Below are 16,716 nucleotides of genomic sequence, written 5' to 3' on the forward strand. Positions count from 1 at the left end.
TCTGCATGCGCTGCAGTTTAAAAAAAAAAAGCCTACTCTGTCCTTCTTTCAACTGTAGGAAAGGACAGCCGCAAAAGTCGAAACCTAAAGTTTCAGCAACAACAAGAAATGCAGCCGGATTCCCTTCGTCCTACGGCCCGTCGTCGTACAGCAACATCGTCACTGGACACGACGTGTAATTGCGCGCGTGGAGAACCTCCACTTTGCGGCGAGCACTGCGAAACGGGAAAGACTGCGATCCGATTGAGCTGTATAATAACATATCTTAAAGAATTTTAACAATGTACCGTAACAACTCAACGTCAAACTGGCCTCTACAAACAAGATATCCAATATAATGCACATTTCTAACCGACGTTTATCATATTCGATTCTCCTTGTTTTATGGATTAAACAGAATGCATGCTTCAAAAGGCATTTCCCCACACAAAACAGGACATATAAATCATTTTAAACGAGCATAATGTAAAGGGAGCAGAGAGCACAAACAAAACCACAGTGTGTTCAGTTATACGTGGAGATAATTTACTTTTTTCTTTTTTTAAACTTATACGTCTGCACTAACAGAGACTGGTAGCTGGATGGACAACCAGAAGGCTGTCAGTGTTGTGCTCGACTGTTACAGTTTCAGTCATTTTTATTTCGTGATCAAGCTGTTAATAATAATCCAAATACATTAAACGTCGCAGTGGCGGGAAACTACAACACAAAAAGTAATTCTATTCAAACAGGCATTTACTCTTGCGGAGCATCTTTATTCATCGATTCATAAGAACGTGCACGCTATCACTGCTGCCTTTAGATGTCACGGGTTCAAACGGATACCGTAGACTAAAACTGAATAAGTAGATTAGTCAGATTAATACCAACAATATCATTAACATGTCGTGCAAGTTTTTACAAACATTTCATGTTCAACTCATAAGGCAGATTTTTTTTCTGCGATTCAACTTATTGTATTCGCGAATTCCATTAATGCAATCTCATTTAATCAGGCTAACAGTAAAACGTGCGTTTCTTCTGTCAATGAGAAATTGTAGAAAGAACTCGCCTTTAGCCCACACAAAGGACACTAAAACACCTCAAACGGCCACAAAATCGTAATGAGACAAAGTTATCCTTGTTAATGGCCTACGACAATTCAGAGTCGCTTTATTCCCCGAAGGCTCAGATACAGGCCCGAGTGGTGACCGCCGCTCTGCATGCGTTATTGACATAAACGAGTCGCTTTACCTGTTACGGCTTCCAGTTCCTTCTCCTCCAAGGACGAGAGGGTATCATCGTCCCCATCCAACAATATCTCACTTTCCGAGTTTTGATTTCCCAGAGCATGATTCTTGATGGACTGTTTGGGTTTGAGGACATCTTCCTCGGGAACTTAAACAAGGAAAAAAAAAAAAACATTCGAGTCAGCAGGAGTCGACGCTGCCTTTTTAGCATTTGAGAGCAATATATTCACATGTGAGTATGCAAAAACAAGTTAATTAGAATTATTGGACAACAATAATCATAAAGAAAAAATACTGTTACATAAACTGGCATGTCTTTCGCAGCACGGAACATTCCGCTTTTCATAGAAGTCAGTCTGTATTTTATATTTGAAAAATGGAGACCGTTTAACAAATATGGAGGATTTCCTATTTGAAGAGCTGTTTTAAAAAAGTGTTTCAGATGGTAAAAGAATGATTAATATTGTATTATTTTTAAGAATTCTGTGTTTTGTTATACGGCTATATTTAGTTCTGCTTTTATTACCGATAGAAAAATACGATCAAATATTACAATTTTTATTCACTATTAATTCGAAAGTCGACTGTTTATTTATATTACAAATGGAAGATTATTGTGTATTTAATAATTCGATCTGCAGTCATCAGTATTAAACGTTAATAACCACATACGATACATACAACGTCAAAATGAGGCGCTACAGGTTCTCTCGTTGATACCAATCTATAACTGGTCTGCACAATTTCTTTAGTGAAATTTCCGATTTTAGCACTTACAAGACAAAAGAGAAAAACGGTGTCACATGAACCTCTCGGTTTACAAATCGAATTACCGCCTTGACTATAAAGCGTCCCTATTAATAACACTGAAATCTGCTTAAATTCTAAAACTAACCTTCACAGCAGGAGCTTACTTGCCGTGCCGAAATACAAAGACTGCTTTCTTCAATTCTTCTCCAAAGTTCAAAAATCCTAATAAATTTCTATTAAGAAAGCTTAACGCTTGAATTAAAGCTATGACAGTATACAGGCGGTCATTCATATGAAGAAACATTTTATTAATACATTTATTATATCTAATTTCAGTCGCTTTCAAAGTACTCGCATTTAAAATGATTAGGAAGAATTCACGTTTAAAAACATGTGTGTGTACATATTTAGGACATCAAGGCTAATTAAAGGAAAATACTGCATTTCTAGCTAACCTATACCCAGTGTCACGTGCCAAGCATATACCAACACAGCCCGGGAAGTTCTTTGCTCATTACTTTTTTGATTTCAACCGTACATGACTTGAGGTTCCGAATGGATTATTTAAGGAAAACGGTAATCCGCAAACATTTACAGAAGACTTGGTTCCCGGGCGGGGTACAGTGTGACCACCTGAAACAGTCCACTGTTCGCGTCCGACGTAACGCTTCTCTTGTATAAACAACCTCGCGGCTTCCTGATAAGAGCGCACAGGTAGGGACACACCGCAGGGAAACACGAGCCCAATCACCCGTCCAGCTGGGCTCGTGAACGACTTCACTTCTGTTGAGCAGTATTTATTTTCATAAAAAAAAAATGCACTTCATAAGTGGAGACTAAAAACTGTTAAAAACCAAGCTGAAAAGATGTCTTGTCTTGGAAAATATGCGGCTCACTGATATTTAGAATGGCCTTCCTGTAATTAAGCCCCCCCTGAGAATTTTTAGTTAGCAGCAGTGAAATTACTACCAGCTTCCTAATACATACCACATGCTTCGGCGTTCTCATAGGCGGGCAGGCTAAAGCATCGCCACAATCTAGTGGCAAATAAGTTAATAAATAAAGAAAAGGAAAAACTGTCTAAGCGCCCAAACACGCCCCGAAAAAGAAAATCTAGGCCTACATTGCTATCCAGATTGGGCATAAAATAAATTACACAAGTTGATAATTTTTTGTTTTTCAAATGATAATTTATCGTAAGTAATTAAAATAAGCTTTCCGAAATTTTAATATGTATTATGTAAGTCTGTGATTTCCGTAAAGGACTCAGACGTCAGTCACATACACGTTATTTGTGTGGGCGCTAAATATCGATAGACACCTGCCACATACTCTACCTTTCTCTTTCAGCCGTATTTTTCGGGGCAGTGGGAGTGCACAACTATTTTGGCGTTCTTTTAAATCACATTTATTTCACATTTTATTTCGACCAGCCACTAAAAAAAACGTATTACTATTCAAAGCGTCACGTGGGGGCGTTGCCTTGGACATTATTAATGTTAAAGTTAGATAAAAGTAAGATCAACCATATTTAAGCTATGCAAAGTTAATATTTCATTTCAATGCCCGTAAATAGCTTCTTTGTATATTTATGTGGTTATTCCTGAGAGAACCATAGCAAATCCGATAGCATGAAGCTGTACATTCAGTAAGAGAATATTGAGTGTTCCTCCGGTTTAACTTTCACCTGTGAGTTTAATCAAGAAAAACCGCAATTAAGTGACAGATGGAAACAAGTCCATCTGTCTAAGGATAAACAGCAACCACGTTGAGGGGTCTTACGAATGCTGATTTTAAGCATAATTACTTTCACTGTATATACTGCCAATTATTTAGTGCAAGAAAAACATTTAGATAAAACCACATTCTCCAAACGCAACACTGTAGCCTGAGTCAGCTGTTTTTGAAAACTGACGGGGTTGCTTTTTAAAGTATTTCGGCGAAACTTATGACCCTTAGACTACTATACACAGCTGTTACACTGACAATAAGGCCACAGGGCAGACCTGATGAAAAGTAACCCAGATTTTCATGTTAGCGGTACAGTAGCTTGTATTAAGCAAACTAATTAGAGTTCTCTGAAGAGAGATGGATATTTATCTTACCAGCCGATAATAAATAGGCCTACAGTTTTTAAGTTTAGTTCATTGCTCAAATCCAAACACAAGCGAGTGTGCACCTTTTTTTTTTTCCATAACACGGACACTACTATACAGCTTCAAAAAGTGCTGAAATACCGAAACTTAACTGGAACTGGGGAAAATTCGAAGTGATCGATTATGGTTAAGGAAACACAAAATATACACGGCAGCACACCTGAAACCATGCCATTCCTCCACGGCTTGGCACAAATGTAAAGAAAACCTGTTACATTACCCTATTATATGCCCCCCCCCCTTCCGACCGAGTGATTCAAATACTCATTTATATGCTACTAAAGCCAGAGTGAGGCGGGGCAATTAAATTGTCAGAATTAACAAATTTGTTTTTAACAAGCGCGCGGCCAGAAGCGTAGTCACGGGGCAGGTATCGATTGTCACAACAGAGACATTAGTCTTCAGGTATTTACTCTGCCACGTCTGCTCTACAGCCTTTCATCCCGGCCGAATCAATCCCCAGAAAAGATGGCTCTTTTCAGCCATAAATATATTCCTAGCCCCCACACAAGCGCCTCGCTCGGGGCTTTATAATGTAAATTGTTGTGAAGTTGCTGGCCAGCCATGAGTGAACACGATTGTACCTGAGTGCATACTCCAAGCGCGGACCATTCTGAAAGGGGCGGGGTCACGCCGTAATAAACCAGTAATAATAGACTGCCGTCTTTTTACGGGAAGAACAAAGGCAGGGCGACGTTCAGATACATTTGTAATGCGGGGTGTTTTATTATTTTCTATTTAGAATACAAAGCGAATGAATTCGGGCTGAGAAGCGCTTTCACCAGTAGCCCTAAGTCACGTTAAATACCGACTACATTCATTAACGTTTGCTCCTCGGTATTTTTAAGGCAAACTTTCCACTTCTTAGGTCCAGCTGAGCCATACGCGACCTATATTGAAAACATCCTCCCTCCTTTGTTTTCTGCTTCCCGATGTAGGCGGACTCGCAACAAAAGACGCAACACAACAGAAGATGGAAACGTTTAAAAACGGCGAACTGAAAGACAAACATCATATTGCGATTTGAGAAACCTCTATGTTTGCATTATGTCAAACACAGAACCGTCCTACCTAATTCTCTCTAATTTGCCAGACGAGAAATAATTTCCCGCTTAATTCTGAGACTACCGCTTATTTACCGCGCCCGAAGCGTTTACAGGCAACACCGCTTATGTTCTCCTCATTTTGTAATCGTTTCAAATCCGTGAGCATTTTTAGACAGAATTTATAAAAATCCGGCACCCAGTTAATTCCTGAGACTGATTTGACAGACCGATTATAAAATCACATAACATCAGCCCATGGGAAGGGGGGCAAAAAACTGACATGGTAGCATGGGAGACTAACAGAGCTAAATAAGCCAAGTCTGCTACCCGGGATGAAACAAACGGGCACTTTCTCGGACAGCCAAGTGCAAAGGGGCCAATGCAAGACTGCAGGACCCCCTACAGCTGTACATTACCACCATTAGGACCCCGGCAGGTCTCAAAGGATGCTGCTTTCTGGAGCGCTTATTGCTTTTAGATCACATTCTTATTGACTTCTGTCAGGCCGGTCGTTCATCTCGGGGAGACGGTGTCACACGAATGGGGGGGGGGGGGGGGGTGTCTCGTGACATATCACGGACACTTTCCCCCAGAAATGGCTCTTTATTGGGGAGTGCAATAGGTTAAGCTGGCACGAAGCCCCACATCTTGGAAGGGCAGCAGCACAAACGCAATTAAAGCAGAAACTGGGCAAGACGGTGTTGTTACTCTAACTAAATTTGGAAACCACCAGTCGTGTGTGTGTATGTGTGTGTGTGTGTGTGTGGAGGGCCATTGTGCATTTACTCAAAAATAAATTAAAAATAAACACTGAATGAAGCCAAACAAAGAAAACCATTTTATTTCTGCAGGTAAAGGAACAATTGCCCTTTATGACAACAGTGGACACATTTGCTAACTATCTGTCCATCTGTTGCATAGAGTCCTGCCCTTGGCTGCCAAACCAAAACAGGAGGCCAGGAGATGGCTGAGGAGACTGTCCTGCTGTAGGGTCGTCTTGGGACTGCGACATCATCGCTGAGGTCAACCTCAGCTTCACGGTCCAGAGCAGCTGCCCGGCACTGATCTGTTAGCGTTTCTCTGCGATCGTATGGTATTATTAGTGTTTAGGGGTTACTGACCAGCATGGAAAGCCTTCGTCTATCGTATTATCGTATGATAATGTTACCGCATTGACAACTAGCCGAAACGAAACCCGCCAGTCGCAGGCTCTGATCTGCTAAATGTCTGTCGAAATGGAGTTTGTAACAGTGGTATAATTCATGCACAGTAACCATGAATTAAACATGCAACTCTATATCCATGGGTGCTGGTCGCTTTCCCTTAGCATAAACATGAAGTTTTCGCTCAATGGCACCTGTTCTATAACTTCTCAGACATCTATGCCCTCATGATTGCAGTAAGGACAAGGCTACGCTCTATGCATGGTTATAGGGGGGAAAAAATCCATGTGTTGCTATACATTTCTCTTTGTAGTTACCACGAGATGAACAAGAGAAAATCGTTTTATTAGACGTTTGGAAATTGATGAGGTCTGTCACAAGGAGTTACAGCCATCCATCGCGTGCCCCCTGTTCCTGGAGGGGGTCGCGGTGTGTCACGGAATTTTACAGCAAAATACCTACCTGTGAGTCTGAACCAACATTCTTCCATTTAAAGGTGTCAGAGCTACGGTGGGGCGCTCTTTACGACGGAGAGCCGCTCGACATCAAAGCGGCGCTCGGCAGAAAACGCGAAAATGAAGTGTAGCTCTGACTCCAACAGCAGTGGGCGCTGCTTTTAAAGGTGAACTTTAAACTCATTAAAAACACCTATTAACCTTTCTGCGCAGGATGCAGGGAGCACGCCAATACGACAGTTTGGAGATGTTTGCAGTTTCATTTTTACCAACATTTCTCAGAAAGACATGCGGGGGGGCTTAAATTCGATTAGTGAAGGCAATGAGTGCCATGGCAACAACCCTATTGTCCTAGCTGAAAATTTGTCTTGTGAACTAATCAAACCGATAAGTAGTAATGTTTTTTTTCTTTCTTTTTTTTTTTTAAAAAAAATGTGTCTCAGGGTGCAGTAAAAAGTTTATGGCAACTGTAGGTCTAATTTTTATGGCCGGCTACACGCCGCCGTCTCCATGGGGACTGACCGTGTTCCTCGGCATCCCGGAGCGCTGCCTCCGAGTGCGACGACCCGAACGGGTTCCTGACGAGACGCCGCCGTCGCCGAAGGTCGTCTTCCCAGTAGTCCAGGCGCCAGAAGTCACGGGGACGACTGTGGTGGGGGGGGGGGTACAGAGAGAGCAATGTGTTAGCGATTAGCCGTGTGGCAGGCGGGAGGAAGCCAGGGAGGGACGAGGGCCTCGTGTGCTGCCATGGACTCTGGGACGTCCTTCAAAATAACAATGTCACCTTCTGGACGAGGAGACCCCGTCCAGCCGCCCAACCCTCCCCCCAGGTCTCGCTCCTCAACTCGAAGGTGAAACGGACCCTAAATAGATCACGGCGGAATGAACCGCTGACAGAGTGATCAGCCCCCCCCCCCCCACTCCTCCCCAGCGGCACGTGCGATGGCTCGAGCTTCATTTCGGCCCCCAGCAGGGCACCTCCATCACCGGCAGAGTTGGGGGGGAGGGGGGCATTACAAATACCGGATAGCATTACCAATATTCATCAATGTCTGGGGCCCCCGTCATTTTTCTTGCCGCTCTACACCTTTCATCACACGGGGCTGGTAAATGATGCGGGCCGGCTCCGCGACCCGGAAAGTGTTAACTTTTAATGACGGCAGCACGGAATCACGGCTAACGGCTGCTGCCGTAAAATATTACCCTATTTAGACGGAGAAATTTAATCAAAATAATCTCTTAAAATATTCATTACATTTTGCCCCTAAGGCATAACACAACATAGCGAAACACATTTTTTGCCATTACGATTTCACTGCCCCCCCCCCCCCCACTTTCTTAGCTTGCTTATTTTTAAAGAACTCATTTCATCTTGCGGGGTGGGGCAGGGGTGGGGGGGGGGGTTCATTTGTCAAAGTAAATTACAGTGAATGGTTTCTCCCACATATTAAACAGAACCGTTCCAACATTTATGAGAAAGCCCAAAGAAAACAAGGCGAATCTGTATTCACGGTGTTCACGGGGGGGGGGGATGGGGGTTACCTTGACTCACCAACCCCACTGACTGGCGAGCCTCATGTTTTCAGACCACAGCAAGAACACCCCCCCCCCCCCCCAATGGACGTCTGGACTTGCCCCCGCTACACAGTGGTGTGCATTGCATGCTACACGCAAGGGGTCCACTTCACCGCAGGTGCTGATTTACTGTGACGTTCGCCACAGCCGCGTCCTCCAGCGTGCGCGTCTCACCCCGCTGAACTGCAAGTAACTTTTTAATGCGCAACAGGGCCCAGGCGCCCGTGGCTGCACAAATCAGTTTAACGGCTGCCGGAGATTTCCGTTGATGGGCACATCTTTACGTCTGCATACTTCATCGCAAGGCCAAAAAATGTTAATTATGCTGCAGTAAAAGAGTGGCTGAGCTCTCAGGATTTACTGGCTGCTGGGTTAAGTACTATTTTTCTTTAATTACTTATTAAATCATTCTTGCACTGTCCTGGGTAGGAAGAGGTACGCAGGTTGCCTGCACACGCGTATCGACCACCCCAGCTAGGGCTAGAAGACAGTCCTTTAGGCAATAGGGCCACAAACAAACAGTTAGCCAACGAAGCCCTTGCAGAAAATCAGCATGAATCAGCTAAAGAATGAACATTTCTTCTTAAAGCCAAACAGAAATTCTGGAACCTCAACATCTCACGAGGCCACTGCGGAGGACGGTTCTACCACGCATCCCCATCAAGATCGGGGGCGTGCATTTCCTTGGTGACCTTCAGTGATGCATCTTCTGCAGGAGTGAAAACTATAAGCACACGCAAACAAATCCGCTGAATGAAAACAACTGTGGCGCTTTAATAAATAAGGAGCGAGCGGGTTCCGCGTGACCTACAAGGGGAAGGAGTCTTCTGGGCAGCCCAGAGAGCAGCACGCATGAAAACATCAAACGCCGAGCTCTCGGCACAACACACCACCATCGCTGCCTTTGTTGCGAGTCATTCTTTATTTATCAGTGCCAGGCCCTTTGAACTTCTCTCCTTGCTGCAGTCGGGTGTTCGGGAAGGGAAAGAGGAGGAGGAGGAGGAGGAGGAGGAGGGAGAAGGGGGGGGGAGGATCCTGCTAAGCCAGGATGGCAGAGATATGTTCGCGTGCGATAGGCCCCCAAACGCAAGCCTACGTTTCATCATGCCGGCTCCCTACATTCATCTACAAAAATCATCACCGGGTGCCCACAGAGGTGCCCGAGAAACGCAGGGGCGCAGCCTCCGACACTCGCTCATCTTCGGGGAGTCGCACGAAAAGGATGGGATGCATCAGCACCGGCCCCGTCGCGCTGAGTAATTAGTTGCTGGGTCGTGAGCGCTCTTGGTGGCACGTGACAACGGGGCCCTAATGAAAGCCTGGGAAAGTGGCTCCACCATCAATCCCTCTGCACCCGCGCACGCTGAGAGCATTTTTATAAAGATGATAAATTATTCATCTCCCATCCATCCTTGAGCATCTTGGCGGAATTACGCAGCACCATCCTTCAAGATAACAACAATTAAAATCACAAAGGCCAGCGAGCGGGCACGGGCTCGCAAACCACTCGCGTAATTAGTAATTAGTTTACTCATAAAAAACGTCAGTGGAAGGGACTAATTTGGCCGGGAATTGGCAGTCATTTTCGCACAGGCATTCCCGAGCGTTGGTGGGGGGGGGGTTGGGGGGGAGGGATTTCCGCAAGCCTGTTTACGGAAAGACATTTCTAGCTAGCAAATAATCAGCCACTTTCTAGACTGACTAATAAACTTTGGCGGGGATCCTCATGAACCTGCACGAGTTCACAGACCACAGAAAGATTCACGTCGGAGTTTGTAAGCACATCCCAGTTTTACAGGCTAACAGCTACACCTAACGCCACTAATCGCTACATTCATCCAGGAAAAAAGGTTCACTAATCGGGCCCCACCTAAAACTCCAGCCGTCCCGCAAAACGGCCTCTGTGCATCACAGGATGTCCTCTCTGCAGCCAAAACGTTAGTTACGGCACACGCCCTCGGAATGTGCGGCACGGTGGAACAGCAAGCCCCCTTCACTGACCGCTCGCTCCTTCCCAGGCCGCCGGTCCGACACCCTCCCGTGATACACAAATCAAGAAGGCCGGAAAACGGCAACGGGCGGTACAGGGCAGCCCTTCATGGGCAGGAGAACTTTGGCGCGGCTCAGCGGGGCTACATCTCGGGCACCAGGATGAGGAACCGCTACACCAGCAAACGTCCCAGCTCAAGACCATCTTAGATGAGATCTGAAACAGCTGGAATATCTGCATTCGACCTCAGGGAGGTGCATATACACAGTCAGCCATCTTTAAATAGGTAGTAGTCACCCCTCTGTCTCCCCTCCCCTTAAATTACTGATAACAGCACAGGAAATATTTTACACTACATAAATAATTCCATAACTCTGTCTTTAGCACTGTAATGTCTGTCCTGTCGTGAATGCTGCACCTTGGGTTCAGTGGAAACATAATTTCATTTCATTGTGTAATGCATCTGACTGAGATGACAAAGCTTTGCTTGACTAAATCATTGTTATTACAGTAAAATGCTTGCTACTAACTACAATTCAACATAAGATTAATGTCTCACAATCTTCCTGTATTTTCAGCAAAACGCATCCATGACACTCAATTATAAATTCACATCCACCCAAAGTTGGAGAGCAACCCAAATGCCGTGGTGATTCACAAGCAGGCAGGACGCAGTGCAGCGTGCACAGGACGCAGTGCAGCGTGCACAGGATGCACAGCCAGACAGCCGCACGTTTAGGGCACAGTATTCGGGTGGCTCGTCTGCAGTGTGTCCTCAGAGCGTAGGAGGAGACGTGCAAACAGATGGGGGGGGGGGGGGGAGCTCCACATAAACAGAGATGAGGGACAACAAAACCTGCTGAGCCCCCGGGGAGGGGGGTCGTGGGCTGGTGGGGTGCTTTATATTATAATCCAAATATTTATAACGATCGTTTACAGCGTTACACTGCACCTACAAAAACAAAAGTTGGCTGTTATGGCGGCATGCAGACAGACAATGCAGACCCCCGCATGCAGACAGACAATGCAGACCCCCGCATGCAGACAGACTATGCAGACCCCCGCATGCAGACAAACAGTGCAGATCCCCACATGCAGAAGGGAAATGCAAACCCCCGCATGCAGACAGACAATGCAGACCCCAGCATGCAGGCAAACAGTGCAGACCCTCGCATGCAGCCGTTTAATGGTGAAGACACACAGATTACATTACACTTAAATGACTAACAAAGTATCCAACCTGAAACTGTAGCTTTATTTCCCTAAACCGTAAATTCTTTCTGGATGCAATATTACTGGAACAATCTTCTAGCATTACACCGCATCATAAACATACCAAAATAGCCTTCCATTATATATAAAAGTCAGCAATTTTTTTTTTTTTTTTTAAAAAGAGAGACTAAAATAACCCTGAAACTCAGCTATGAACCGTCAATATTTTTGCATTTTCTTTTGCATACATTCCTTTTGAAAAACTTCTAATGAACATTTCCCACAATTGGAATGGAGAGGAAAAAAAAAATACTATTGGTGAATATATTAAACCGTAAGCATTTGGTATTTTACATAGTGGTCCTACTGATGGATATTTGAGTAAGAATACAGTCGTGGCTATATAAAGGAAGGTGCTCAGAACAGGTACCACTGCATAACGGGATGCAAATGAAGACACAGAGGGCTGATGTGACAACAGTAATATTCTTTATCTTCCTCGGAAAGCCCCACACAATCACGGGACACTAATAGATCCCCACTTCTGGCAGGAAAAAAAGTTTGATAGCACACTATTTCCAGTGTCCCTTTCCCGACAGAGACAAACGATTGCCATCCATCAAGATCCAATCGGACACTCGGAAAGCGAGGGGGGGGGGGGGAGACGCGTCACTGTTGACCCATTTCTAAATGCTATTTGTGTAGCCTTTGATATTTTATAGAACGACACGGGGAGGGGGGAAATGCATAAAGAGCAAGACGAGCCACTGTTAAATTGACTTTTACGAATAATGGCGGTTCTTAACCCCCGAGATGAGCGCAACTGCCAGCCATAATATTAGCGCCAGCCTCACTTCTGGCTGAAGAGTATGTAAATCGGCAAACCTGACCTTTATCATCACAAACAGGACGCGCAGCACGTGCGGCGTTCCATACATCAACGCGGGAGCGCACGCGGCACTTTGTAAAGGACAAACGGACATTTATAACACCCACGCAGGATTAATTCGGGAACGGCCCGTGGCCCCCGGCACAACCGAGGCAGATTCCCCCTTTGCTCTTATTATTAATGTTTCCAAATGGCGGCGGCTCAGATTGCTTTAAATGTTACCGGCATCGGCGAGATTATTCCGGATTTGCATAAACCGCGCTTCCGTCCGCTGATGAATAAATAAATTAGACGCGTGTCATTTCGGAGTAGCCGCTGAACTCCCCTTTGTCACGCCGTGGCAGCGCAGACCCCACGAACCCCCCTAGCTGAAATTAAAAGGGGCCACAGGCACCACCGACATGTGGAAACGGAAACGATGCCCAGAGACGAGACTGCGAGCATCTCCACGAGCGTCCGGTGACGGCTCGCTTTGGGATGAAAGGGAGAAGGTTCTGCATTTCACTGGCATCTTCACTGGTGTCATGAGAATAATAATAATAACAATAATAACAACAATAATAACAACAACAACAACAACAACAACAAACTAGGCCTATTGTTAATAACAATACAACACCAACTATTAATATCAAGACATTCTTTTGTCTCTCAAAAGTTGTTTTCTTGAAAATCCTTAATCTGAACTTGATCCACCTGCATAGATCAAACAGCCCGGTGACATTCATAATGTGAAATACCAATTGTGCTTTTGAAATTCAATCTTAATTGTTTGCAGTTTCATTTATCATTTTCATGTTGCTGCAAAAATCCTTAAAAACAGGAAGATTTAGAAAATGTCACCTTCACTCGTGTTTACATTGTTGCATTTTGTTTGTTGCCGCTGCTGATCTGTTGACGTTTGTTAGACTGGTGGTAGTCATTTCCATCACAGTTCACACGTGAGGGTATTTCTGTGAGAGAGGGACACGGCAGGGCACTGAACACGTCTTGCACCAGAAGCATCAGTGCTCACACACTACACACTCAGAGGAGATTCGGCAGAGATTACGGTCAACACTGCACTCACTGATGTGTCTCTACAGCCAATCCGCTCTCCAGTCACTATTACATCGTTCCATTCCAAAGCGATGCGGCGGCTGTTTAGATAGTGTTGATTGGATGCTACGCAGTTCCCCATAATTTGGTGCGGAGTCAAAACACTCTGCTCTGTTTATCCCCTGGCAGCCACCGTCCTCAGTACCTTCCCTTTCTATACCTAAGCAACATCATCAGACACCTTCATGGACAGCCATCTCAGAAATCCTCAAACTTGGAGAACCGTGCCTAGGCAGCGGTATGACGAAGGAGAAGCCAACTGACGGCTCCAACATGGGAAACTACAACATACCGCCCCTTACTGGTAAACAAGCATGGGAACAGCAAGAAATTTTAACCTGTGCTGATTTGACTCAAACGGGTACTGTGAACCAGCTTGGAGATGTGTTAAACACTATGTTTAACACTAACTCCCCCCTCCCACCCCGGAGAGCCATGAAACCCCCCCCCCCCCCCCCCCCCCCCCCGCCCATACCAATGCCACGCATGCTGCCCACACTACACTCGCGTATGACAGCACAGGAATCGCGCTTCAAACTCATTCCAGTTAATAACAGATAATCCCCTTTACGAGCAGAGTGGTGGTGCTGGTGGTGGTGGGGGGGCACTAGGAGTAAAACGGAAGAGTGAAATCCCATCTCCATAATATCAGCGGCTCGGGGGGGATTACCAGTCTCCCAGGAGGGGGAAGGCGGGCAGAGCTACGTTCCGTGCAACGCGATACGAAAAATGCAAATAGATTCCTAATTAGCCCCGGCTTAGTGCGACGCACCCGCCAATTAACAACAATTAAACTCGGCATGTATTTCACGACAAAGGGCTGGAGAAATATAGGCTAATTACATCTGGCCTGAACCAGCGGTGCCCAGCATGGAGAAGCACATCATCCTGAGACCGAGGCGTATCAAACGGCTGCAGCGGTAAACGATTCCCTCCCGCTACAAGAGGCTTTTCAAGGCCGCGACCCTTCTGGGCACATGCCCCCGTCGCTACGGAAACACAATGTTATTGTCAACATCTGTGTTTCAGGGCCGCCGCGGAAGGACCAAAGTCGTTTTCACGAAACGCTGCACATACATTTATCAAACAGATTAAGGGGGTTTTGAAAAAAATAAAAAAAAAAGGCGGCCGCTTTAAACGGATTGCATAATTTCGCCATCAGCGTGACGTTCTGATTGGTGCTTGACCTCTATCCTTCATGTGTAATGATACAGAATGGCATGAAAAGGACAAAGCACACTTGCATCCATGAGCGACACCCCCCCCCCCCCACCAAGCCCCCAGGTCAACCAAGGAAGGACCCTGGCCATTGTTTGTGTTAGCTGTAAAGGTCCCAGAAACTGAGACACTGACATACAATAAACGAAACGGAACAACAAACAGTCCAAAACAAAAGCAGCACGGTAAACGAAACCAGCCAAAAGCGGCCTTATTTACAGCTGTCATGGCGGAACGGTAATCTGCAGTCAGAGAGCATGCTGGGCACACGTAGTGTTGCGTGACCCCTTGTGCTTGGACGTGCATTTGGACATGGAGAAGCCACTATCTGCCAGGGCCACCCAACAAGATTACGAAGGCTGATTACCCTGTAACCAGGCTGCCGCATCTGACTGACAGCCGGCTTGTTTAATCCCACGTCCTAATCCTGTTCTGTGCCACCGCCATCGGTCCGGGCCCGGGAGACACACCCCCTCATCTCGCTCCATCATCCCCCCCCCCCCCCCCCACCACAACGAGGTTTCTGACATCACGTCTCTGTTACTGCTACACGCATCAGCCAGAGTCCTTGAAGTCGTGCGTAAGGTTTTACGTTACAGCTACTCATTTATGCACTCATATTTCATATTGTCGTAATTAGCCGATGTCTGCGTCCAATGAAATCACTGCATACAAGCGTGCTTAGAACATACACCGAAAGACCATCCATAATTGGTATAATTAAGTGCAGGACTGCTTACACAACCAGCTAGCTATGTTCTTAGGGAAGATGTAAATATACACACTAGTAAAATGTCAGAAATTTCCAGCGTTGCTGAGCTGAAATGCCATTTGAGGTGGGTGCCTCTCCAGATGCATTGAATCAAACAGCAGGTGGTGCAGCGGCTGGAGTGATCATGGTTGAGATCCTTGCCGGGCTATCGGACCCGGACATACCGAGCAAACTGCCCGAGAGGCTGACAGGACAAAGCACTCTGATGGAGGAAACGGGCCGAGTACCAGGCCGAGCGGAACCTCGGAGAAACACAGACGCAACCCTCCCCTATCAGATTGCATGCTTGGGTGAACATTTCTCAGGTGTTTAGAGGTTTGCTTGGTGTGTTTATGAAATTCTGTTCCAGAAAACCTGCCACTTTATAAGCAAGCGTGTGGAAAATGACATTTAGTGCAGCTTTTTTAAACATAAGATAATTGAAAAAATTTATTCCCATGATGCTCCTCCCCAGTGACACCAAAAGTTACTAAAAAAATAAAAAAAAAAATACACAAAAAAAAAAAACTGAAGGTTTCTGGGAAAGCAGTTTATCCCCCGTATTTTATGTGCTCAATATTTTTTCCTTTTTTTGCTTTCGCTGCAAAAGAAAGTGCTGGAAGCCCAAGATAAAGGAGATTTTTGGTAAACCGTGAAAGTGGCGAAATGAACGAGCAGCCTGTGCCGCATGTAATTACAGTGGACCGGGATGGTAACAATCTATCACGGCGCAGGGGGATGACACTTCGCTAAGGGGTTAGTCAAAGGAGATAGGCTTTGACTAACTACTGCTCCCCGACAATCGATACTGCACAGATATTACACCCAAAGACCCTTAAAAACTTCCAAAATGGTTTTTCATTCAGATATTGATCAAGACCCTTCTGGTGACCTTGCACATTGGGGGCCATATACTTTCTTAAAGGCATATGAAAGCCATAAATCTGAGCCTTGTAAGGGGAGAGTGGCCGTCTGCTCCGTGGTGCGATTTTTCCAGGGATTGGGGGCAGGTGGGGGGGGGGGGGTATCACTCAGGGAGGGGAGACCAGGGAAGCCCAGGCGGCCTCTCACTTCCACATGTACACGTTCACACTTCTGACTCCAGAAACCTTCAGCAGAAATGTCACAGACGGCAGCTCACGTCAGCGGAGCCATCAAGCGCCTGCACTCGACACCAGTGCGAT

The 16,716-nt window shown here is 45.7% G+C and overlaps 1 protein-coding gene across 2 annotated transcripts in view; it reads right to left on the minus strand.

The window, feature by feature from the left end:
* Positions 1–16,716, minus strand: part of lrba (LPS-responsive vesicle trafficking, beach and anchor containing) — a 156,765-nt gene that overhangs the window by 65,072 nt on the left and 74,977 nt on the right. For both annotated transcript variants that reach the window (XM_072706912.1, XM_072706911.1), the window contains exons 37-38: positions 7,322–7,446; positions 1,234–1,377 (exon numbers count right to left, since the gene is read on the minus strand). In XM_072706912.1, coding sequence (XP_072563013.1) covers positions 1,234–1,377; positions 7,322–7,446 — 269 coding nt within the window. The remainder of the gene's footprint in view (positions 1–1,233; positions 1,378–7,321; positions 7,447–16,716) is intronic.

The sequence above is a fragment of the Paramormyrops kingsleyae genome, chromosome 25, assembly GCF_048594095.1.
Source record: "Paramormyrops kingsleyae isolate MSU_618 chromosome 25, PKINGS_0.4, whole genome shotgun sequence".
NCBI classification, from domain to species: domain Eukaryota; kingdom Metazoa; phylum Chordata; class Actinopteri; order Osteoglossiformes; family Mormyridae; genus Paramormyrops; species Paramormyrops kingsleyae.